General features: G+C 48.1%; 1 protein-coding gene across 4 annotated transcripts in view; it reads left to right on the top strand.

Annotated features, from left to right (window-relative positions):
- The window catches only part of LOC143345120 (protein gustavus-like), a 94932-nt gene that overhangs the window by 5876 nt on the left and 62223 nt on the right, over positions 1-26833 (top strand). For 2 of the 4 annotated variants that reach the window (XM_076771940.1, XM_076771939.1), the window contains exon 2: positions 9420-9492. The exons of 1 other annotated variant lie outside the window; for it this stretch is intronic. In XM_076771940.1, the coding sequence (XP_076628055.1) occupies positions 9420-9492 (73 nt within the window). Of the gene's footprint in view, positions 1-9419; positions 9493-21203; positions 22149-26833 lie in introns of those variants that run through there. One more of the 4 variants, XM_076771936.1, reaches the window with a different exon arrangement.

Here is a 26833-nt window from a genome sequence, read left to right as displayed (position 1 = left end):
GTGGTGGTCACCGCCGAAGATCACCGGCCCGCGAGTTCCGACAACGCTCCTCGTTTACACGCTATCTTTGCAACGTTCGCCAAGATGCTTTCGTACATTCACTTTTTATTCGCTTTCTATCCACAAGGCAGCAGCATCGTTAAATCCCTCTTTCGAAATCGCGCTCACGGAAAATTTCACGAGCTCTCCACGGCTTTTTCTTGAATTTTCTTCGCTTCTTTTTACAGCCCAAGGTTTTCTTTCTCGCTGCGTAGCTTTAGATTCTACGGGCAGCTCGTAGAACTACGGTCTCGACGATAAACCTTTTTTCCTCTCTTCCCTACCTTACGAAACACCTGTCGCGAATACCAGAAGGGAAACCAAGTCTTTGCGCCAGTTCCCGACATACCTTGCTCGCGATTAAAAGTCTACCGACGAATCGCTGTGCCGCTATCTACACTGTATCTTATACCGTTATTAGTTACTATCGATTTTGACGTTAACTCGACCGTTGCACCATAGCGATAACGGTCGATCCTGCATCTGCGGTTAACTAGCTAAAATTCACAGACGTTGCATCCAAACGTCCACCGATAATAAGTCGACGATAGAGTAATTTCGACCGAGACCGTAGCTATCGGTGATCGAACCACGGCTTCTTCCGGATGCAAAACGATTGCTAATGAAAAAATGATAGCTATTTAAAAGAATGTCATAGGTAGAGGGCTCGAAAGAATGATGCTCGTTTCTCTAGACGTATTATAAAAGTCTTGGTTGCTTGTATAATAGTAATTTCACGTATAAGCTGAACCGGACCTTTTGAATCTGGTCAGAGCACGATTACGTAATATGACCAGTCCTTTAGTGTTTGTTGTAATCCAAGGTATCGCCGACAAGTTGGATATGCAAACTAACCGAACCGGTGCGAATCTATGGAACAGTGTCGTAACAAGAGCGTTAAATTTAGCGATTTTCGAATCGATTGTAGAAATCGTCGGTCGCCAGAGTATCGCGTCCTGGCAGGGGCGGTTTCGTTATCATTTTGTATTGGTGGGAACTGTACGACGATTGTCCGCGTAAATTCCGAATGGTTCGATGGAAACGTTGGATGGCCCTCTTCCTCGTGAAAACGAGTCGGACGGTTGTTAGCCGAGCGTTGACTCTACATGGATAAATTGGATAATACGATTAGTATGACCTTCGAGGCAGCCTGGACAAAGTCTGATCGGTGGCGATCCAATGACGGTCGGCAGGCGTTCGTTCGGTCGAGTCCCGTTGGTACGCGCGCGAGGCTTTCAATTCGTGTTCAAGGTTCGTAAAGATGTTCACGGTCGATTAGAGTGTACTGGATCTGGCTAGCTCGTAGCAGCAGCGCCGGACTCTGACAATTGTCAAGGATAGCGAAAGCTACGCTCTTGCACGGTAGACAGTCGTCGCGTGACGGCTTCCTGTTTCGCTCGTACGCGATCTGTTCGCGGTTAAATCTGTCCACGTATTATACATATAGTATAACGAACGAGCCGGTTTCACTTTGACGCAATCGATGCCTCGTTACATCGATCGTGTCATAGAAGGCTTTCGAAAAGGGTAAGGCGCCGAGTCGTCGTCGATTGCCTTAAAATGGAAAAAGAAAAGTTAAAAAAATAAACCGTTCTATCCGGATCGATCGTACACGAGGTCGCGCGAGCGAAATTGCTGTTACGAACGATAATTTTACAATAATTAACTGGGCTGTCTGCGCGAACGCTGTATAATTACACGACTTGTTAATCGACCGAACAAATGGATACGGTTGTGCGGTTTAATTACCGAATAATACTGTTTAATGCTCCTGATAAAAAGTATCGACCCAAGAACGAATACTCTGGTAACTTTAAGCGATAATTTACGCTTTCGGTCGAGAATCTTCGGAATCGTATTTTCTGTTCGCGTTCTTGGAATAATATCTAGAAAGCTGCAATTATTGTATTTTGTTTGCGTAAGTTGTTGAACTCTCTTTTCGCAATTTCTCGCAAAGCGCGTGTGTAATTTGCGATTCGCGACAGGCCAAAAAGAGAAACGCGAATAAAACGGTCCCTTCTCCTCCTTATTACCGTAGTTTAAAAGGCCCGCATTTCCAGTCGCTCCCCTACTCGATTTTCTGCTCGCTCCGACGGGTTTTTCCATCAAATTAGCCAGTTTTAATCGGGCCGTCGTGTAACCATTATCCTTGGTTGTATTTATGCATGTGTTCGTTGCGCAGCGGCACGGCGACCGTCGTCGCGACGCGACGTCCATGCACATTGCATATACGACCGCTTCCGCCTCTCTAAATCGATATCGGACCGCGTAGCCCAGTTTAACTAGGCTTTAGCGCGATCCTACGACTTCCAAGCCAACTCCCGCCCTCCGTAACCCAACCTGATTTTCGTGCCTTTCGCGAACTAATTTCTATTTCCCGTCCCGCCTCTGTTTGCTCTTTGCGCGAATTACGTCTCAAACACTGTTCCCTCGCATATTGTAAATTATGCAACATTTTTGCTTGTAATTTATTTCCTCTTGGAGAATTACCTATTTTTCACGGCACCGAAGTAGACAGTTCTGTCAAGTCGCGCGGTTAATTTTCGGCTTGAACGCCGCACACGGCCAGACAGTTTGGTCGAATCAGCCAAATTCCAAATTGCCCCGAGGCAAGACTGTTCGCCGCGTCGTCGTATTAACGAAATAAAGTGCATCCTGCCAGCGACAGACTCTCGGTGCAGTTTAGAGTTCCGTGGTTGCAGCCGCGTCGCGTCGTCTTGTACCCCCGGCGTCGAGCCACCCCCGATTGAAACGCGTCGATTACCTGGACTCGATCGATGTACGTTTTTAACGACTCTGACGGAACACTGTTTCTTTCTGTTCAGTTAATGTGCCGTATATCGAAATAGAGAGTAGAGAGCAATGGGGGGAACGTCGCGAAACTCGAATCGAATCGCAGGGTGACCTCGATTAGCCATTGTTCGATGTTAATTTCTCTGTTACCCTCGCTTTATGGAAAATCTCCATTACCGGTAATGTAAATTCTCGAGTGTAAAATAGGTGAAACGAAACAATCTTGTGCGGTTAAACTTGTAAGGTAAATTATGCCGCAGGAAACGGCGCTTTTTGAAATTTTCTTTGCTCGAGCAGATATCTCGCTCATAAAAAATAAGGAAGCAGCGTCGATGAAAATTTTGCTACCACAGATGTGGATAGTCTAGTACATAGATAGAAAATTAATGCATGCAATAGGAGAACGTATGAAAGATCGAGGAATATTTACCTTCGCAATACGATAAAGTTAAAAACTACAAAACTATAAGAAACAGCAGGAAAGATTGAAGGGAACAGGAATTGGAAGGCAATAAACGCGACTGCTTGTTGGCATCGTCTCGTTGTCTGCTGTCTCTTTTTGGCATGACTTCGTAACGAATTTCCGTTCGTGACTCGCGACCCAAAGGCTCTTAGCGAAGGTCACGTTACACGTAATAATTCAACCTAACGTAGGTTTGCGTAATCACGGTCGGTACGTCTGCGGTCGTTCAGGGAGACCGAAGCACAGCCGTCGACGGAAAGATGAATGGGTTCGTTCCGAACTGTGGAAAATTATTCCTGTTCAACGAGAACGCATCGATTCCCGTCTCTGGCCGGTATCACGCACGGAAAACAGATCTCGTAAATCAATGTTGCTCGATAGCAACGATTATTCCGTAGCTTTTTGACCGCCAAACAAATCGTAATTCGTAAATTACGAATAAATTTCGAGGTTAGAAAATAAATGAATACTTGAATACATTTGTAGGAAGTAGTTGGTATTTGGTTGATTTTGAAGAGGATTCTTTGCATTTCCGATGCTAGTGACCGCGTTGTTTCGCATCGCTCTCCAACGAGCGCGCGTCGCTGCTGGATACATCTTACACGCGTTAATTATAAGAAAAGTAATGACAACGACACGGGTGGTGTTTCTAAAGAATACCCATCCGTTTGCTCCATTTATAATTCTCCGGGAGTTATACCGTCTATCCTCTTTTCGTAGATGCGTTCTCTGCTAGTTTTGGACGCGTCTCACCGATGGTTTTTCGGCGACTCACCGAATTCCCATCGGGGAAGAGCGAGTGTCTGGCCCCCGCCGCGATAATTATGCAATTTCTGCTGCAAGTTCCGAGTCGAAGCAACGAGGTCGCCTCTGGGAATCGGGATAAGTTTCTTGCATTGTTCCAACGAACGAGCCTGGCCCGAGCGACTAGCGCGGCCGAGTTGGAGGTTTTATTGTGTTTGCGCGATGTCTGTCGTGTCTCGAGGAGAGGAGAGGAGAATCCTCGTAGCTCGTAAATTTCACGGAGGCCGAGATAGTTACGTTTCCCCCAACGGGTCGAGTCGGCTCGAGAGAGAGAGGCGGAAACCGGGTCGATAAGTCTAATAACGAACTGGTATAAAAAGAAAATAAGGCAACCGAACGAGATGCTCGTAAAGTTTTCCGCTCTGTCCCGTTACTCTTTAATGCTTCCGCTCGGCATGCTCGCATATTCGAGCAATTTGAAATTTGAACCGAGCCGCGGCTCAATTTCCGTTCCGATCCGAGTACTTGGAAAACAACGAAGCGGCTGAAAAGAAACGAATCGGTAGAAAAATTCAAATTTTAAATAATTCTAATAATCATCGACGAAAAATAAGCATTCGGTTCGTAGATGCAAGCGGCACCGTTCCACCATTTGTATACGGAGAACTTTTCACGGCTAGGAAGAAACCGGAAGGGTCGCGGTGGCCAGCCGCGCGTACCATAACCGGAGACACGGGGCGGAAACTCGTTTATTTCCAGCTATCGAGGGTACTTTGGTGCAATTAAGACAATTGCGTAACGTAACGTTACGCACGCCGAGTCACGTTCAGACCCCGCTTGTAAATTGGGCGTCCTATAAATATTCGCACGGATCATGATTCGGAATATCTGTTCTCGTATTGTTTCGCTGACGCGCTACGAGTTTCTTTGCAATACCTATGTTCTCACGCGTCGAAAAGAAATAATTTGGGTGTGCTTTTCGAAATGGTTGGATTTTATGCGCGTCTGTTTAGCGTACCGTATACGTCGCTTCGTTTCCAAACGTCTCGCGTATAAATATTCACGCGGCACGCGTCGTTACCTCGACCCAGTGTCGTCTCTTTGGGCACAAGTTCGCGAATGCAACCTGCTGCTGCTGCTGCTGCTCCTTTCGCGATCTAACGAGAGAACGAGTATGCAAATCATGCCGGATCTTTGCTAAGTGCCAGCGACAACGCAAGGAAAACTTACAAGTTTGTTGCCTTTAAATCAACCGCGGTCTTTTGCTCGTGTAAACACGCGAACCGATTTACACCGTAGTTTGGAAGTCTTTCGAGAACGTCTGCTGTTGTTGTTAGCGGAACCAGTATTTACCGTACATTAGAAACTATCGATCTTTTGTTACCTAATACCGAGTTTAATGCATACAAAACTCGTAAATATTATTTGTTAGCTATATATGTCGAATACTATGGATGCAACGATACAGACGTATGCCTTGCTGCTGTGAAATAGATAAGGAATAAAGTATCGGAAGCAAAAGTGGCGAAAGAAACGGAGCATCGGTGAATGCTATTGCCTGGCAGGCAGGCTATTTTATTACTTTGAAGGACGGTAATTAATCGTTGAGCACCGAGAGTCACGAGCTCGAGCGTCGTTTGCCCGCTTTTATCGGTTTTTCGCGTTGACACCAAACGCGACTCGTGAAAAAGAATCGCCGTTCGAGCTCGTTTAAAGTCTCCGACGCGAGGGACCTGTAAGGAACGAGCGAGGAAGTCGATAAAAATTCAAATTCTAGCGCGCGCGGATCAGACTACTTTTACATCGAACATAGGAACACACGATCTCTTTTTCACTCGTTACAACATACGTACAACTCGGCTCGTTTCTCAAATAAGCCATTTGTTGTCGTTGACCAGACCCGAACGCGTGTTTCCGACGGGGAATCCGTGCTCTCGATTCGGCCTCCGGCGGTCGTCTTATACGTTTCTCGTATGTAACGTTCTCCGTCGATTAATTATCTACTCGGCAATTCACAGTCAACGCGGTTGCGTCATTGGAGATTACATGCTCCCGAACAAAAGTGTGCATTCGCGTTAAAATGTACGATGGATAGAGGGAAACTAGAAAAATGATTCTCGAATGCGCGGCTTGAAACGAAACGTACGCCGGTTACGCAATACTAGCTAGACGGTTCCCGTCGTAAAAGGATAACAATCTTGCGACAGTACCATCCAAGGCAAACTATTCGACTTGTTGGAGTCGCGGTAGGTAGGTTCTGCGGACGTTCAACGCGTACCAATCGCGTCACGAATACAACACGAGGGAAACAATCTGTAAAACTTGCACTTTGTTCTTAGAGATTGAAACGTTACTATTCTTTTAAATCGTTATAGTTACTTTCGCGACCGATTCAGATAATTACGAAGAACGGTTACCCTCGGATCAAACAATTTCATTCGCTTCGTGGTGCATCGTGTCCGAACCTAACGTCTCTCTATCATCTTTCGCCATTCGTGCTGAAATATTGGACAAATCCTCCGAGGGCTCTGTCAGGATTTATTGGAAGCGCCCAACGAACGATACTACTCTATTTGGCGTCGATGTAACGGCACATAACCAACTTGTAAAAATTGCCCAAGTAAATGTCCAGCTCTGTACGTCGGGCAGGAATTTAGCAAACGATATTATATTGTAATTTTTCTCCTCTAGGGTAAGCATTTCGAAAGAAACGTTGCGACCATCGGTCGTCGATGATCGATTCGTCGTTTTATGGACTCATTGACGAAGCATCGGGGTTCTCCATTGATCGAACGAACAACCTTGCTTTCGAGATTGCATAATCTCGCGCGGATTAAAGAATCACGACTACACGACAACAGTTTCAGACGCATTTCAGACATGCGTTCGTCGATCGAGGTCATCGTCGCGGTTCTTCTTACGTGGAATACGAAATGCGGTCGCGTACGTAATAGGTAGAAGGTGCGCGTGGTCGAGCGATCGCTTCACGGCTTTCACGGTTGGAACGTTGCAAAATATTTCCAACTCGCGAGCGAAGGTGAATACGAAATAAGGAGACGAACACGCGAGAACGGATTAGCACTGAAAACTCAACGAGCGATTACATAATCGGAGTAAGATCGATTGGCTGGTCAAGGCCACCGAATTACGCGATCCATCATCCATGGTTGCTTTTCGTTTCTTTCAGCCTTGGATTTATCGCTATCGAAAACTCACGAAACGAAATTCGCGTTTATCCTTATCGGAAAATGACCATTTTCCCGTTCGAACGCTTTCGCTTCGTTTCGTAATTGCCTGCTAACGTTTTGTCTTCTTTTAGAAGAATCCCAAGCCGCTTATTTGAAGTTTGAAACGTTAAATAAACGGTTGCGTTCGGTGAAAGAATGTTTGGAATCTTCTGGTTTGTTAACACTATGCATAGAAGCTTAATCGCGCTCCTCGCCAAGGTCAGAGCTGACGTGGTCCGCAGCGAATGTGTTAAATCGAGGCACAGCCAAGTACACGCGTACCCGGCCAATATTTCGAGTCGATTTTATCGAGAACCAAGAGAAATTGGTATTCTAGATTTTCCCGAGTCGAATCACCCTCTGGCCGGTTGTACCACCCTGTATATCGTATAGGTCGGAGGTGACGATAATCAAAAAGTATACGCTCGATGTTGTTCAACTCTTACGGCCCGTTGCATCCTCTCTGCTCTGAAATATTTATCGTCCCGCGTTCCAGCGATTTAGAAACCCTTTCTGCTCTCGCGCCGCCTCTCAACCTAAAAATCCCTTTGAGACGTACTTTTGTTTTACTAGCTCGTATCTCGCGTACTTTTACGGCTTAAAAAGTTTGACGCGTGGACACAACCCAGTTGAGATTACATACTTGGCGATCCGGTGCAACGGAAACTGGAACACGAGGTCGAAGAAGAGAGAAGCCCGATTACTTCATTCATCCAGAGTGTCCCGAAGCGCGACACGAATCTCATCCAGCGGAGAACCCGCTGCTTTCTATCTCTTTCGTTGTCCCCCTTCTCGCTTCCTCGAATTCCGTTTTCAATAGCCGATTGCCTGCTATCTTTTGCCTCCTCTCTCGTACGTTGTCCTCCCTCGACGAGCGAACGGTCCTTTATCAAGATCCTGGGATGAAACGAGCCACGTAACGTTGCTTGTCACCTTTCCTCTCCACCCATCCGTCGTATCGTGTCTCCGTTTAAAAATTACCACGGTCCTCCGTGCCCTTTCTACTAGATTTTAACGTTCTGTCCTTTCACCGATTATTCGATCCAACGATTTACTTTATTTTTACAATTCGTTTCAGACTTTCTACCATTATTAATTACTCACTGCTTCTTTCTCGCATCGGATTCGATCAAATCAAATTTCGCCCGCACATTGAAATTAATTATTAAAATACGTATTCGGCTGGACGAAAGAGGATGAAAAAGGATCATATATTCACAGGAAAGAATTTATTCGAAGCTGTCGACGGTATCGATACGTTCCATCCCGAAGAAACATCACCGCGAACCGAATGAAAAATTTACTCCGGACTTACGATCGTTTTACCTGTCGCGAGTGTCGCGTTTCCGAACAAAACGTTACGATCGATTTCCGGCCAATGGCGTCGCAATTCCGATGCGCTGGTGTTTTACGAGGCAGGGTTTTCGTGTGGCTCGTTTGAAAGGTGCGCGCGTGCTTGTGCGTGTCAGTATGTTGACCGACTGCACCTGTAATTAGCGTTCGGTCGGCAGGAGCTCCGACACAAATGGAAATTTCGCGGAATTGCTGGCACACACCGTGCATTTCAGCTCCGATAAACTTTATTGCCCGACGGAACCGAACATCGATACGATATTAATCGCGATGTTAACTCGCATCAAGGCTAAACGTCCCCTGCTTGGTGGCTACGATTATTATTGTATTTTAAATCGAATCTTGCAGCATCTCTCTCTCTCTCTTTCTCGACCTCTTCCCCTCGATTATTCCCAGATTTCGTATATCGCGTGTAAACCGTTCCACGATGGAAAGTGGATTTAAAAGCATCGAGCGAACGACCTTTGCTCGATCTCGATCTGCGGCAGATTTAGAAAGCCGAACTGGTCGTCGAGCCGTTTCGACATTGAAATTTATGACCGCCGATCGTGGAAATTGGCACCGGTGAATCGTAAGCGATGGATCGTCGATCGATCGAACAACCACACGTAATGTCTACGATAGAGATTAGATTAGTAGAGCTGGGCTAATTCGCGCAAGTCGAAAAGGTGTATCTCAAAATTTTTTATCCAACGAATCAACACCCCCTTGGTTTTCTTCTACGACTTTCTCGCATTTGTCTCTTTTGAACAAATCGATGAAAAAATTCATATTAATGTTTTACGAACTTTTTGTTTTAGGTAAGGGTCGACAAACTGAATATTTTGGCGTGATACGAGCGAGAAAGAAATCAGCGCCCTTCTTCGCAAGAAGGTAACGTACACGTTCGAATTATCAGCATAAATTGGTCGATCGATTTCTTTATCGTCTTTAGAGCTTCGTGGTATCGCAAGCGACGATTACTTCGTACAATTAAACGATCGACGTAATTGGATGGTAATCGTATTCGGAACGAAACTGGAACGTTCGATAGTAGCACAGACGATGTATACGAATAGACCTTACACCTTATCGACTGAAAGTGGCCCAATCTGACTGCCATACCGACCAACAAATTCGAGTACGTGCTGAAAGTTTTGTGTGAAAAAAAAGACTTTCGAATCGTCTTGGAAAAATTATTTTTAGTTGCAGGGGTCAATTACAAGCATTTTTGGTCATTACACATACCCTCGAAATCCTACCCAGTTTCGAGAAAAAAATTCCTTACCGAAAATATAATTGCTGGCCAGAAATGCTTCCCTGAAATTTCATGCGAATATTTAAAACGTCATAACTTCTGAACGGATTGGACGATTTTGATGTTTAAAAAAGCAAACTACGCGTATTTTGATGGAGAATATGTACAAACGGCAAAAATATTCGAAAAGTTGGTCCTTGACCCCGCAAAATGAGAAAAACCCCATAAAAATGGTCCAATTTTCAAACAGCCATAACTCCTACAATTGTGAATATATTTCAATGAAATTTTTTTCTGAACTAGAGCTCATGGGTACCTACAATAAAAGTATTAGACAACTTTTCTGTAGGGTGTCAAACAAAATTACTAAAAATGAAAAAGGACTTTTTAAGAAAAATCGACAGGGGGTAGGTGCCTAAATTTTTCGGCGAAAAAAAAAATTTTCGAATCGTTCTAAAAAAATTATTTTCAGTTGCGGGGGTCAAATACAATCATTTTTAGTGAATAGACATACCCCCGAAATCCTACCCACTTTCTAGAAAAAAATTCGAGTGTGCGTGAAATTTTTCGACGGAAAAAAAAAAATTTCAAATCGTTTAGAAAAATTATTTTCGGTTGCGGGGGTCAATTGCAATCATTTTTGGTGAATAGACTAAATGTCTAGACGTTGATGTGCGATGCCTTCATCGTCAGATACTTTATTCGCTAGGCGCTTTGGTCAGTCGCTTGACTCACTGCCCGTCATTCAGACACAAACAATTCTATTAGCATTCCAAACTCCCTTTCTTGCAATCTATGCATGCGATACAACACCTAATAAACAAGTGGACAAGTTTTTAGTACCACGTAGGTAAGATGTCTAGAGAAATTTATGTAGACGACAATTATTATTGCTGTTTTTGTCGAACGCGACACAGCCCATGGACGTTTGTCCGAAAAAGAATATTTTTGAAAAATTGTCGCTTTACCGACCGAACAGCAGAATGCACCTAACTCCGTGGTGTGTCCTCGGGTGGCGCCACTAAATTCTCCGGCGATCAACGCAGCGTTGCCGTTATCGACTCGTGTGTTTGCGCGTGATTTAAATTTCGTCGGCCGTGACCGCGCGCTTCCACAGTGGCGTTGTTCGCGCAGACGCTTACACGACTACCTTGGATATTCGTTTTTCCGAGTGCGCGCAAACTTTTTTAACAACTCGATATACACTTGAGAGAAAATGCGCCTTCGCGAGGATTCGGTTTCAGAGGGTTTAGCAGAACGTAAACAGTTTGGAGAAGCGGACGATACGACTTGGTCCGCAAAAAGGCAGTCGGTCCTTTGCCTTTGACTTTTCCAACCGACAACCCTTAATTATACAAGGTTCGATCGAACACTGAGAACGAAATAGTTGAATTATTGGTATCGTACGGTGTCGTGTAGAAAGAGAGGGCGACAAGTTTGCGCTGGAGCCAATCCGGGGGACAAGTTCTTCCTGGGGGAGCTCGTTTCGCTCCACCCTTCTCGTCAACGATTTTCCACCCGCTCCTTTAAAGGGTCCTCTCTTTCCGTTTCCGTGTCCATCTCTGTAGTTCGGACGATCGGACGAACATGCGTACACGATGACACAGTACAGGCATACTTTAGGCTCTTGGTTTCGTCGCAATCGGTAATTTGACCCGAAACACGGAATTTCGACTTGGTTTCGAGACTCGCGTGGGTGCTGGATACAACCGTGGGTACTAAAAATAGCGCAGCATATGTGCTGGTAAAAACGCATCTCACTGCCGCGCTCGTGGCCTCGTTTCCGTCTCGTTCTTCGATTCATTTTTTATCCCTTTTTTAAAATATAAGCACGCGCGATACGCTTTTCCGTGCTCGTAGGCAAAGTTGAGCGGCGTTCGAGCAAATTTTCGTTAAATTTACGAACAGAGTAAAGATACGCGACGATGGATGACTATAGCCACCGTTAAAATGTTCCCAACAACGTTCTCGTTATCTTGCAATTAGTTAAATCCGTTCGGACACGGTGTCGACGAAGGAGGAAAAGTCCATAATTTCGGTCCGCGTGCGTTACGCAACGTTGCGCTTTCGCGCGGTATTAATAACGCCGCGTCGATGCGCAAGTCGTGAACGCGAAAATCCATCGACCGTGACCTTTAGAGATTCGTGCGCAACGCGGGGATTGGCAAAAGAAGAAGCGCCATCCGCGGTAAACGCTTACTAAGTATTTCGCAAAATTTACACCGACGAGTTGGAAATTTCTCATCGTTGTCCGATGATCCGTCGCCAAGATCGTTCCGCGGGATAAATTTCTCTTGCAACGACGGAGAGATCGTTGAAAATTTCTCGCTCGCCGCGACGCTACGCGACGCGATGCGACTTCTTTCCGAGCGTATCACAAAGAAACATACATACCTAGGTTTCCAGCGGATAATAATCGTTTCTCGAGACAGATAAGCGTAGCGAAGGTGGCCTGGCCACGATAAGAAGGGGCCGGTTATCGCGACGAAGAACTGGAAAATTAACGAAACTGGATCGAAAAGGTGGTCGGTCGCGCGGAAGACCATACGCGCGCGCTAAGCGCGAATATTCCGAGAGAATCATATTGTCGCGGTGCTCGCTCGTATTTCTCTCTGCCAGCAACGGGAATGTTTTTCGAGCCAGGTTTCGTACTACCTGATAAATGATCACGCCCGAAGAATATTAAGACTCACCGGCAACGTACAACGATACGAGCGACGCGAACAAATGTTACCGGTCGCGTAGCTACGCGAAAAGAAACTCAGGCATAGTTTCGCGTTGATAAATCGTTTGCTGTTCGAGTCGAGCCGAGTCGCACTACCCCGCGACGAAACTATCGAAGGCCTTTTGTACAAACGAGTTCCGCTCCGCTTGTCCACAAATTGCTCCGCGATTTATTCGAACGACGCTCGTGCACGGTCAGGAGGCGGTATTGGATTTCGTTCCGTAGGTAGGTTCTGCTCGGCGAATTCACACTTTCGATAGCTTACCGTTATTTGCGATTGCTCTTCCGCGTAGATTACTCCGATCGTCGCCTATTCTATACGTTCTTAAGACAGTTTCCGGAATCTCGATCGATTCTAAAACTTTATCGTTACTTATCTTTCACCGTATCGAGCACGAGAAAGTTAAAAATTATCTATTGGACGCGTTAACGTTGAAAAACTTGAAGGTTTTCAGATGTTACGGAACAATTGTAACTTTCTACGTATACCGTTAACTGTAATGAAAGGCCCGTTGAAAAGGGGAAAGGTAAAAGTCGAGGATGGAAGATCGAGGGCATAGAAAAAGAATCGACCGCGATCGAACGGTCGACACCTCGAAGAGCTTTCCGTTGGAAAGATGGCTGATTGTCGGTAATTTTCCGGGACCGGTCCGTCACGAAGGAGCAGCGTAACGTAAAAGGGCTAAAAGGAAAAGGAAGAGAAGAGAAGAGAAGAGAAGAGAAGCGAAGCGAAGCGGTTGAGAGGGAAGGGCAAAGGGAAAGAGAGAGGCTCGCGCGGACTGTTTGTCTCTGTTCGTGGGCTCGACGAAGCGGACAGGCAGGCAGGCAGGCAGGCAGGCGATCGCTCGGAGCGTCTCCTTGGCTCCGGTCAGTGGCTGGCAACGGCCAACTTTTCTTCGCCTCGCGGGCGAATGACCGTTACGTTTTTTCGCTTCAAGGCTGGACGTATCCTTTCGTCGAAGCCTCTCCCTTCTCGTTTTCACGCGCTCCGCGGATACTTCCACTCTTGTTCCTTCGAGGAACAAAGCTCTCTCGCGGAACTCGCGTTTTCTACGCGTTCTCCCTTTCGTTCCCAACTCGCGTCTTCTCTTCGTTGGTCGGCCGTATCTTCGAGTCGGGAGAAAACAGCGAGCGATCGTCGCCGCCTGCCTTGGAGCGGCTGCTCTCCTCCGAGTTTGCCCGATACAGCAACGACGAATCTAACGACTCGTCATCGCCACGATCCCCGATCATTCTGTGAAAGCGACTCACCGAGGATGTAAATACAGATACCGCGGAATGTCCCCGGAACTTTTTTCCTCCGTACTTTTTTCTGCTTTCAATTTTTAATACCGGATATCACGAGCGTGGCGTGGCGCGATTCCAAAAAGCGAATACCGCCGGAACAGACGGACGTTTGGCGTTCGGCCAATTTTATTATCCTTCCTCGTCGAAGATACGCGCGAAAGTAACGTAGTAGCCGGTGAAAGAAATTGCACGGAATTATTTTTCCCAGGTTACGACGGACGATCTGTATTTTGACGAGCTGGACGGGGATGGTACGTTTCCTCGAGTCCAAGAGTTATTTGCGCGCGTAATCTCCGTCGAACTTGTGTCCTTAAAATGGTCGGGTTAGGGTTTAGGAGATTACTTGCATCCAGGAGTCGTGTTTGTAATTGCAAAGAAACCAAGTTGAAAATTGATAAGAATTTACGTGGCACGCGGCCGGCCTCTGTTTCGCACTTGCAATTTCACTTGTTGCTACGTGACCATCGGTTTCGCTCGTTGACACGGGACTTTGGACGAGATTCCACCGTCCCGAGAATTTGCTCTACGAGTACGTATCGATGGAGGTTCGCGATGCTCGATCGCAAACATCCAGAGGAACGTTCGATTTCGATTTGCAAAGCATCCGCTGGCCTTGCTTCGGCCATTTACGCGTACGTTTCGATCAGCTAATTGAAAAAGCGACGAATCGTCCGGTCGCGTCGCGTCTGGGCGCAGCAACGCTCAGAAATCATTAGCAAATGCGACTCGTGATCGAATATTTTTCATGTATCGCGGTCGTTGAAAGCCAGCGGGTTCGCTTATCGCCGTTATTCCTAGTTTCAATTAGCTGATTAAGCCGAGAGAACGTGCGCGCAGTTATCCGCTAATGCGTTGCCGATCCATCGACGTTGCATCGCGGAAATCTTTTTATCCAAGGTTTTTTTTTACCAGCATTCGCGGTATCCTCCGGAATCGCAGTCCTTCGGCGAAACGTCATTCCGGGCTAAACGGGAAGCACGCATTAACGAAACAACGCGGCTGGAAGGTACGCGGACGGCGAAACGGCCAACGCATCGACTCTTTTTTTATTTCCACTCTCACGGATTCGTTTACCGTAGCTGCTGCGTTCGAACAAACACACGCTCCGCGTATATTACGTTCAAGTGCATGCGCATTTTCATTCATCCTCCCACTGTTCTTCCCACGTGAACGTAATTCATCCGTTTCGACGCGACTCTGTTACGTTCATTAATTCGCGATAGTACAGTGATGCGCAGTGTCGGAGAACCGACCCGCGACAGACCTGGTTCGAAACATCGCCGTTGGGATTAGGTCGGTCCAAGTTAGGTTGCGGGTAAAAGAGATCGGTGTACCGCGTTTGGAACGACTAGTAGCAGAGAACGTGTACGGCTCGGAAAGTAGGCCTTAGGCCGTGCAGATTGGACGGAGCGTAGAAAATTGCTGAATGCGCGAAACGAAAGTATCACAGCTGACGGGTTGGGGTGGAGAAGCAGGGCCGGGATGCCCGGCGCGAGGGAGGGAAGGGAGCTCGTCGGAGGGTGGTTTTTGCCGAGGGTGCTCCGAGTTTTTCATAACCGGCGAAAGAGGAGGGTACGCGGACAATGGATCTTCATCTAAATTGTAAATCATAGGTTGTAAAATTGTAAACGATCGTTAGTCGGCGCGCTCGTTGATGCCTTGGTCCGCGATTAATATTAACTTGGCTCGCAACGAGCTTCCCGCTGGAAATTGCATTTCACAAGGTTCGCGGCGGGTCTCGCGCGACGAATACGGGCAGCGCTCGTTGCCAAACGTTTCGGCATCTTTCGACGAATTTTCTCCGTGGAGGAAAAAGAGAGGCGGCCGGAACGACGCGACGCGACGCGACAGACTCGAGATCGAAGGGAAGGTCGAGGGAGAGCACAGGCGGCAACGGCACCGCCGACCAGGAAAGAAGCGGAAGAAAATTGGAGAGGTTGGTCGGTGGATTTGCATTTTGATAAGAAATCTCTCGGAAAGTTTCCTCCGAGTATAGCTCAGCCATCTTCCTCCGTTCTCGTTCTCTGGTTCGCGACGGATAAGGCAGGTTCTTTTATCCGAGTCCTCTCGCCTCTTCCGCTCCGTAACACCGCCTCGACCGCTTTCTTATTCTTATCTCGTTACGCGGGATTAGCTTATTTTATTCGAGCCGTTGTCGGATGCAGCGACGTTAGCGCGCCAGAGTCGCGCGTTCTCTCGGATCGCCTCGATTAAACCAGACGAATCTTGCTACGTCGAAAGGAAAAATCGCGCGCGCGCGCGAGACCGAATTTAATTTAGATTTCGTTCCTTTTCGGGTAGTCGGTCGGATAGATTGCATCCACGGTTAGGAAATCTAACGCCAAACGGCTGACACGTTTTTCTCCTTTTCGAGCACTACTCTTTTGATATCGATCGGTGCGAGGCATCGGTAAACGCGTCCATTCCGCGGAAAAATTCGCGTTGCTCGCGAAGCGTCGATTAAACGTGCGGGGACGATAAACTTTCCAAGTAGCGGCGCGCTAAAAAATACAAAAGGGAAGTTTTCCCGCAGAGGCTCGAGAAACTTGTCGAGGGAATTAGCTTTTTTCTTTGGCGGCGCGCGAAACAGAGTATTCAGGTGGGTGGCGGTTAGATTTAAAAGACGATCTATCGGTATATTCTCCGGGGTTGGTCCACTCGTTTCGGATAAATTCCGTCGGCTTGAAATTCCGAACGATGGCATCGCGCGCGGTTCGCCGGGTAGGTACACCCTTCGGGAAGAATATATACGATCCCGGGCGTCCGTCGCTTTGAAAAATGACGTCGCTCTCGGCTTTTCTGTCCGAAGGGCTTGTAAAGAGAAAAAGAGAGCACGGAAACAATGCTTCCGTGCGGAGGGCGAATCGAGAAGGGAGTTGTTTCGGGGAAGGAGGAAAATTACGAGAGAGACGGGGCTACTTTGCATCGAACCAGTCACCCCTGCCAGTACTTTACGCACCGTCTCGCCCACCCTCTTCATCCCCGTGGCTTATTTTCGACGGGAGGAAACCCTTGCCTCGATATTTGCGCTGTCATCCGCGCGCCACTGCGATACAGATCGTCGAAAGCATCGCGTAATTTCAAAACGATTCTTGTTCCGTATCGGCCGAGATAGAGGAGAGTGTTCGTTCGCACGAAAAGGAGCGAAAATGGTTCCTACTCGGTCTCGTTATTTTTCCTTAGGTGTATCTTGCCCCTTAATGGAGGAACAGCGTTCGATTTTCCGCGCGAATGGATCACCGTTTAAATATTCGATCGGGCGACTTGTTCTTCTCGGACACCTTGCGTACCCTTTTTTGACTTTTTCTTAACGGAGAAACCCGTTTCGTTTTCTCGCCGAGAAGGTCGAGCTATGCGATGGAACTATCGCGACGCGAGTTATACGTTCAATGGTCGCGTATTATCGCGTTCGATGACCGTGGAATTGGCGTACGCGCATAATCTTTCATCGGATGCAGCCTTTCGGGATTTCAATTGCAATCTGCATGGAAAAAGTATCTTGATATCGTCTCGATCGAATCGGGATTTCGCTGTTCCTTCTCCTTGCTTAAAGGTGCCACTCCGTTCGAAGGGTTGCGCGATGGGAAATATTCCAAAGGAATAACGAAAGAAGGAGGAAGGAGCTGCCCTGATTTTCTTTCCTCTTCTTGTTCGTATACGCGGCGAGAGCTCGCGCGTGGTTTACTTTAATCGATATTACCGCTCGTGGAAATTGGATCCTCGCGAAGCTGAAATAATTACAGAGGAAGGGAAGGTCGTTGCAGTCGCGACGAGAAGGTTGAAAGACTCTCGAAGGAAATTCTGATTTCGTTTGTCCTTAACGACGGACAGTTTAAGGAGAAAGGGTACGTCTTGGGCCAGACTTGAAACGCGGCGTGCGATTCAAAGGGAACTTGATCGAGAACTTTTTCGGTAGAGCCTTATTCGTAATCCGATTTTTCTTTTCATTATCTTTCCCTTATTTCGCAGCAGTCTGCCCCTTTGTTCTTTATGCTTATCGAACAAGGTAAAGAAATTATTTTTCTCCGAAACTTCGTAGAGGAACCGGGATAGACTCGTCTCGACGGACGCGGGAAACGCATTCTTCGGAGCATCCGATTTTCATCAGGCGCGTACCTAAAAATAGCGAATCGGAGCTGAAAAGAGATTCAGCGGCGTTTGCGCAGCGAACGAACAGCAGCCGGCTCGTATCTGGGTGGATCTTGCGTGCGAGTGTCCTTACCGAAAGGGGATGAGCGGAACAAGAGAACAAGATTCGAGAGAAAGGGCGAGGAAAAGACAGAAACGGCACGAACGATGTGGGCTGGGGGGATGGGTCGAAACGAGGGAACGAGGGAGGAACGCGTCGGTGGATCAATAGGAGTAGTTTTCAACGGCGCGCATGCGAATCGTCGGGCCAATGGTCGGGCGAGGGTAGTTTCGCCGAGCCGTGCAGCCCTTGGGCGAACGAGGAGATGCGGAGGTGGAGTGTGCGACGCCCAGGGCCGTCGTCGAGGGCACCCTTCGATCAAAACTTTGCGTTGCCTTATTTTTTTCACCCCCCCGTCATTTATTTCTTTTTCCTTTCGAAATTTTAAACCGTAGCGCGCTAGATTTCTCGCGTTATCCGCTATTTTTAATAATTACGCTCGTTGAGAACTTGACTCGAATATTTATCGATACATATACTATCGCGCATAGACTGGAAACACGTTGTCCAGGTATTTAAGATGTTTAGGGTATACGGGTTGGCTGAAAATTCGTCCAAGTTGCTCAGGACTGGCTCTGCAGTGTCCTTAACGTTTTCGTATTCGGCGAGGCGCGTGGCCGATTGTTTGTCGAGAGGTTTTACTTGGTCCGGATGCATGCTTTCCAATGTCAGACAAGAACAGAAACCGCTTCGCAGGGATATCACGTAACGGAGGGACGCCGGGCATGCAGATTTCTGCATCCCTATCTTTGTTATTCGCGTTCGCGCGATGCCGGTCGTAGTTGCACGTTTCGCTACAACTCTGCATAAACGCCAGCCACCGGCAGCTGTTGCACGATCGCGGAACGAACGCGATTTTTCTTTATCCTCTCTATTTCTTTTTCTCGGAAAAATGACCGGCAAACGATCCAAATTCGACCGTTGGATTTTCCTGTCTACCGATAAGAGAAAGAACAATAGGGTCGAAAAGTTGTTGACTGTGCACGCACAGGTTCGCAGAGTCGAAGGGTGGGTTAGGTACAACCGTGGAACATTATCGTATTACCGTCGTTGCCATAGAATTCTGGCGCTCGGTTCAAAACCGAAACGCTGCATGGGGACGGCCCGTTTGATCCCATCGCTTTGCGCTCGCGTTATCTAACGTATCGATATTTAACGAGTGACTATCAAAGGCGCTGTAGAACATCGCGGATGTTCACCGTACGCCTCGTGCGTCCCAGTCAAACGATTTTCCTTTCAACGCGTTTTATTACACGGTTCGTAATTAAAGCACCGATAACTTCCACGACTATCTCGTCCATGCTCGAAAATTTCATAACACGCTCATCGATTTACGGTAATACCGTTTCCTGATCCGTTTGTGCTTGTGCAGTGTTAGATTTATTATTATTTTTTTATCTATTAATTATGTATGTACAGCGATATTATTATTATTAGCTCGTTAGACGCGGGATGTCGGTGGTAAGAATTGTTTAACCAAGTTACGCGTCTCTGTTACGTTGAAAGAGGCTGCCTTACAATCGAGAAGATCGGAAACTTGTTATCGGCTGTCGCGATCTTTACGTTACCAATTAGTCGTCGATGTAACGAGCAACTACGCGCGTAATAGCCCGTTGTGAATAATAAATCGAGGAAAGAGATTTATCGATGGTTCGCGAACAAGATCGATCGAATCGGACCAAGGTCGGTTCGAGCGATCCTCTTAAGGATGTAATCCTTCTCTCCTTCGGCCCACTTTTCTCTCCGGTTCGATAGACCGTTGGTTTGTCCTGACGGTGCCACGACGTCGAATTAATTGTGGCGGTATTGGCTAGCGAAGCATCTGTACAGGTAGGTCGAGAGGGGCAGGTGTAAACGACCCACGCGACCATTCACCCTATTCTTGGACCCTCCGGTGAAATTTTAACCCGGTCGACTCGTGCGACAGGTGCAACAGTAGTAGTATTCGTTGTCTAATTCTAACCGAGGTAACGCGGAATCGTTGGGTCGACGAGCACGCGTCTGATTCGTGCTCGTTAATCGGCCCTGCCATCGCGAATCGACGCGGCTAATTGCGTATCCGCCGATGATCGATCGAACATTATCGCGAGATCCATCGAATTCGTTGGAACTTGTGGCTGTTACTTGTTTCGTCTACGCGCCCCGATGAAACAACTACGATTACTGAGAGAACCGACACTCGTGTTAGGACGAATCGGTGGAATCGCAGCAGAGAAAACGCGCCGACGATAGAAAAAAAGCCAAAGAAGGTTGTCTCTCTTGTCTTTGCCAATTACCTCGAGTTCTCGCGCAATTACCAGCGACAGTCACGAGGATGACTAACGTTAAATTCTCAGCGAGCGTCGATAGCCAAAGATATTAGCGGCTTCCCGCGAACTCTCGACTGACATTTACACCTTGCTAAATAGCTTCCGACCGAGCTAAGGTTAGTGAATATTTCGGGCCAAGGGGATTGTAAATGAAATTTATTGCTGTGATTAGTACTGTCCGAGGTTTCCGTTACGAGTGTAATCTGTGTCATTTGGCCGGTGTTGCAACTGGTAGGAGGTAGGCACGGATGTAGCGACGTATCGTACGATAATTTGTTCGACTATCGTTGATACGACTGCTCGTACGATGCTTGCAAAACGCGTCCAATTCTCGTTTGTCTGTCTGTTACGCGCTGTTTCTACTTGAGCCGATGCCCGACTTGTACACTCTACGCCAGCGTACTCGATACATCGGTGTATCGGTGAAGTAGAAGCGGGCAACTTTAAAGAACCGGTGTTTGTACTCTTTCGATCGTAACCTTGCGAGTTTTGCAACAGAGACCAAACGATAGACAAGAAACCGGAGAATTTGTAAGATAGTCGAGAGAATAGAAATGTTTGAAACGAGTTTGTCAAAGGTATACGAAAGGTCGATGAACCTCGGATAACCCAAATATTACGGTTACAGCTGTCAGGACGAAATTTGCCCTGGCCACCTAGTCGTCGGACGTCGGACACCGGTCGGAGGGTTTGTTCCGACGGCGCGTCGCGGCGCGTCGCGGCGTTTCTTTTTGCGCGCAGCCTCGCCTTGGCGGCGTGCGCGCGCGCATCCTGGTTTGAAATTCGTGGCGCGTCGGATCCTCCTCGGGGGCTGTGCGCGTTCCTTCCTCTCCCGGCTTTCGTTCCACGTCCGTTCGTTGGCTCGTTCGCGTCGGTCTCGCCCGCTCGGCTACGATCGTGCGAGTCGATGTAAGGTCGGCGGAGTGTCGTGCCGCGAAGGGAGTGTCGCGCGGGCATCTCGACGCCCTCCCGAGGCTGGCTCGTTTCGTAAAAATCTCGAACGGGGCTGTTAGCGTGCGTCGGGCCAGAATGCCGATCCTCGTGCCGGTGACGGGTGTCGTCGAGGGCCAGTCGAATCCGCGACTCGCCCGCTCCGTTCCCTGATCGCGGAGTGCCTTCGCGAACGAGACACCGTTTACGGCTTCTTGACCAACGCACGCTCGCTCACTCACACACGCCAAAGTCGAAGAACGTGCGAGCGGTCGAGTCGATCGATCGGTTGGATGAACGCAAAGAAACGCGGAGTGTGGTTCGGAGGATTCTTCGAACCGCGGTCGAGTAGTCGGCCCTCTCGGCTTCGAGGACGATCCGCGAGAAATACCGCGGAACCCTCTGTCGCGAAGATGACGAGACGCGGCAGGGTCCGGTAGTTGGTGGTCGGTAGGGATGTCCTCGTGACATGTTACCCCGTGACCTTTGCTGGCGCGACTACAACGTCCTCCACGGAGAGGGTCGTCCTCTGGTGCACGGCCCGAGCGAGGATAACTGTCGATCGGTGTCTTTTCATCCACGTGGAGTCGAGTACCGCCTGCTGCCCGTGGTGCAGGTCAAGCCTGACTTCGCGATCCCGTATGTTCTCTGCTGGCGGGTACCCAACACGATTCATAGGATCCAAATTCCGATCCAACATCATCAGCATCATCGACAGCACCATTATCAGCGGCGTCGTCGACACTTCCAGGCAACGGGAACCCCTCGCAGACATCCTGTCCCGTTTCCGGCTTCGGCGAGATATCATTCGCCGTACGACAACCTTGCCGCGGTGCCTGGTATGGAAACAAGGTGAGCCCCGAACAGATTTCGACTATCCGAGATCCATCGTTCGATTCCCGCGTCTCTGATACACGTTAAATCTCGAATGGTCGATACTCCCGCGCTCGCCGTACGACTAAATTCGACGAAGGTCGTTTCCGATCGGTTAGGCAGCTGGCTGAAGGCGAGATACACCTTTGCCGACGTTCTGTTTCCTTTCTATTCGTCGGGGCTGATCTTCCCTCGTCGTCGGCCTATTCGTTTTCCTTCGTCATTCGTCGTTGTAAACGATTCCGATCGGGAGCGTTCTCGATCCCGCGTCTTCGGGATCACCCTTGTCCCCCCTTCTGACAGCAAGATGGAAACATTTTTTCGTCACCTAGAAATTCGATACCATTGGCACAATGCCGGTGTAAAGTCACCGATTAGCATACAGTGGAAAGAACATTCGTCGATCGTTACTACTCGTAAAACGGAAGCTCGTCTCGTAATCCTCGAATCTTTCCCGACCAACCTGTGCTTTCTTCGATTCTGGATTTTGAAAAACAATTTCGCCTCGGACTTTTCGGTCGGAAAATACGTAAGAATCGGTATCGTCCAAGTTTGACGCTCCCACGCTGCGGCATCTGGCTTCCTCCAGCGAGCCAAAAAACTAAGTCGACGACGCCTGCTGCGCTCGCAGCCGTCGACAGATTTCTTCGTTTCTCGTTCTACGACCTCCCGCTGCTCCGGACACTGAACTCCGCGGGCAACAGTGTCTTTCGAACCGGACTTGAAAACTGGAGTGATCCTTTCCCGGCTGTCCTTTGCGCCGCGATCCGAACGGAATATTAATCGAGCCGTTTGTCTCCGTGCTCTTTCAGACACGTACATAATGTTCCTGTCGAATACGTATCCGAAACTGCGGCCGAATATTAATGCAAAATATGGACCGGTCGTATAGCAAATTTCGTCAAACGTACCAACGAAATAAATAAATATTTATTTATTTACGGCTGCGATCGTTTCGAAACTCGGACGAGAACAAGGAGGGAATAGTGCACAGCGGAAAGGAACGACGAAGGAAATTGTAATTTTTCAGGGACGCGTTCGCGTGCCACGGGAAAGGGTTGCTGTTATCGTCGCAGCTGAAATTGCAACGTTCGCGAAAGACGGTTGGCATTATCGATCCTCGAGTGTGTTCCTGTTGTACACGGTGGCCGCGTACGTACGTGGTTGTTTGTTATCGCCCTCTTGAACCAAACGACGCTTTATCTGGATAAACGACTAATAAAAGAGACTGAGGGTAATCTAACCTGATATCGAAGCGTCCGAAAGCCAAAGAGATTTCAGGGCTTTAACGTCCCTTCGGTGGGACAAGTTTGTTCTTATTACGTACGTACGAGTACGTACGCAGAAAGATAAATCGCGAGTCGTTCGATATTTTGTTGTCTGAATTATTCAGCCAGTTTTACCCCTTGGTCGGATCTGGTTTCGACCTGCAATTTGCCCGGACACCGTGCGTTCATGGCCACGAGTAACATCGTGCCGTAGCAAGAAGAAGGACGAGAGAAGGACACTACGTTCTGGTTCGCGTCACTCGCATTCGTCTTGGTCGGACAGAGTAACCGCGCGCTCTAAATCTGGGGTAAAATAGGATCGAAAAGAGACTACGATTGCGTCGTTGCATAGAGTATCATAAAGTATCGCAATTAATGCCAGACCTAATTGATTTTAGGGCGCATTCACCCTCGAAAGCACAACGTTCCTAATGAAATTTTGTCGGGTACAAGTATGTGTTTACGAGAGCAGTCGTTGTACCAGAAAATTGATTGCGATAGCGTGAGAACGATGCCTTAACGGAGCTCCTGTAAATAATGCGCAGGTGTTGTAGCGTGTTTTTGCGCGCGTATCGACGTTGACATTGAGTAAGTGCGATTGATTCTAGCGAGATCGCACGGCGTCGCGTCGCACGGCCTTTGCCAGCCATCGGCCGAAGATCAATCGGCCGGCGAAGGCTCCTCGGTGTCATTACGTTTTATCACAGGCATCCGTGACGTCACGAAGCTATTTTCGATTACGCGTACCGTTATTTGTAGGTCCGAAGTGCGACGACCCGTTCACGTACCGCTTCTCTTAGGCGACCCGTAATCAATTTTCGCCTAATAGACAGGCCCGACTACATAAATTTTAACGTCATTTCATTAAGAAACGTTCGTTCTCTCTTAACGCGTTCCATGCCGTGGACGGCGCATACGCCTCGCTCGCGTACGGTCAAAGTTAAAGTCCGATAGCTCTCGACAAATTTTACAACGATCTCTTGTTTCGTTGTTCGTTGTGCACCTGCGTAACTCATAGAAAGGAAGTTTCACGGACGCTTATCACACACCGCTAAACATATTTGTAACGATACGTGCATCGTTGTGTCTGCGTTGAATCGGCAGATTTATTTACACGTTAATTTCTATCGGTCGTTCGGAATTCGGGAGGCTAGATTAAATTACCAAATAAAATACACGATGCACGTGCACCGTGGCGGTACTCGCGAACGTACAGCGATCAAAGCACCGTGCCAATTTGCGTCACGTGTGATTTAGTCGCGTGCTGGTTGTATTCACGCGAAACGGAATAGCGGGGTTCGGTAGGCAAAACGAGACTCCTTCAAAGACGCTTACTTAGAAACAAGCTAGACGCTACAGCATCTTTTTATCCACCGTTGCTCCAATTTTAGCTATTCTCCGATAAATCACCCAAGGCGCGAACGTTTTGGCTTTTACGCGGATGCGCGTTACAAGATTTATTTCGAAACTATGAAACGCGGAAGTCGAACGAACAAACCGTCGATTATTAAACGGAAACAAAGTCTTTTTAGCGCGTAGGGGAGGGCGAGATGCAGAGGGAGATGCAGTGCATCGTCCGTCGATGGCGCCTCCGAAAAATCTGCGCCGTCGAGCGTTGAAAAAGAGATTTTCTCTGGGGATTAGCTTCCCCGTAACGTCTCGTATTTATTACGTTCGAGCGTACAGAGAGAAAAGCATTTCTTCGTTGGATGCTTCGGCCGTTTCCGGTAAATTAATGTTTTATCGCGTGGTTCGTTGGCCGTGCAGGGTGCGACAACGAACAGATGTTACAATAGAGTAGTCGAAACGCGTAAAATCGTGTACGATCGATACTTGGGCCGAAGAGAAACGCGTTCGTTCGACGACGTTTTGCAAAAAAATTTGCAAATTCGAACGCGTAACAGAGGAAACGGTAGATTTTTAGGCAAAACTATGCGGTATCGTGCAACGCGCAACCTGCACGGCTGCACACGACCGATGGTGCTCAACCGTCTACGTAAAGACGTGGTACCATCGTGGAAACGCGGCAGACCCGTGAGAATTTCGTCGGACGCCGCGTATCTTTCCTCGCGGACGATCCAACGATCGAATCGTAACGGGACGTTTTCAGCGATGCTGTTCAACGTTGAAGATGACGGTCCGCAAGATTCGTTTTCGACCGACCAATGAGAACCACTGTATTAAAGCAGACGGGTCGCGACGTTGCCGCACCTCGCAGGTCTCGCTCTTCTATCGACCGGGCGGTGTTGCCAACTCCTTTTCCATGCCTTTATCGCCCCTTTCCATGCAGCCCTCCACTCGCCTCCCTTCTCGACGGTCTCTCTCTTCGCTCGTCTGTCCGCCATATTTCTCTCTTTATCCGCACTTCGGGCTACCAACCATCGGACCTAGACTCTTCTCTTCTCGCTTCGTCCCTCTGTCTTTATTTATTTTTCCCTTTCTTTCCCTTCCCTTCCCTTCCAATCCCCGCTCCCTGTTGTACCTGTCCTTCGGTCTCATTCTCTCTTCGTTCGTCCCTTTCTTTTTCATCCCTGGTCTTCGCCCTACCTCTTTCTGCCCAGCTGTTTAACCTTCCTAGGGCAGATGCCGTGCGGTTAGGTGCAACGTCACCTTTATCGTACCTGCCCCCCCACCTTTCCTCGTCTCGTCTCGTCTCGTCTCGTCTCGTCTCGTCTGGTCTGGTCTGGTCTGGTCTGGTCTTTCTTCCTCGTTCGTAATTACCCGATAAGGGCAATACGGCCACGAAGGGCCCGATGATCGCTACGACCTCGATCCTTCCTTTTCGAGTAATTTTTCCACGGAATCTCGATCTTTCGAGCCCTCTGTTCGCCATTCGTTCCGTAATGTACCAGCCCGATCGAGGTGCACCGTTTCACGCTTCTTCCTTGCGGGGTATTGACTCGTTTTAAACAGGCAGACGCACACTACGAAAGATAAAGAGGACGATTCGACGCCCGCAATCGTGAAAGCTCGACTTTTCTAAAGCGTATTCGACGCTCCGCTGGCCAGCCTCGAAAGAAATATGAAATGAATGACCGATGGTCTCGTGGTCAGCTCGGTCAATAACTTGGTTATACGGATCAGTTAAAGGCATTTGCTGCTGTTGCTGTTCCGCTGCGAACCGACGAATATCGCGTTCCTGGCGTCGCGCGCTCATCGAAAATAGCGATTTAAACGAAATTTTTCAACAAGAACCTTTTATTTTTAACGCATTAAATAAACGAAATGTCGTTTAACGCAAAGTAATACAAGAGCTCGATCTATCGTTACAATTAATCATCGAGGAACGTCGTTCGCTCGGCGTTGTTTCGTAACTGCTTCGAGTCTCGGATGGCTGCTGACATAAAAGAAGTAAGAGTTGATCTCGTAACCCGTTCCGTAAGGCACATTTTCCAT

This window comes from Colletes latitarsis, chromosome 8 (assembly GCF_051014445.1).
Source record: "Colletes latitarsis isolate SP2378_abdomen chromosome 8, iyColLati1, whole genome shotgun sequence".
NCBI classification, from domain to species: domain Eukaryota; kingdom Metazoa; phylum Arthropoda; class Insecta; order Hymenoptera; family Colletidae; genus Colletes; species Colletes latitarsis.
The sequence above is the reverse complement of the archived record's forward strand: the minus strand, read 5'-3'. Positions and strand labels throughout refer to the sequence as shown.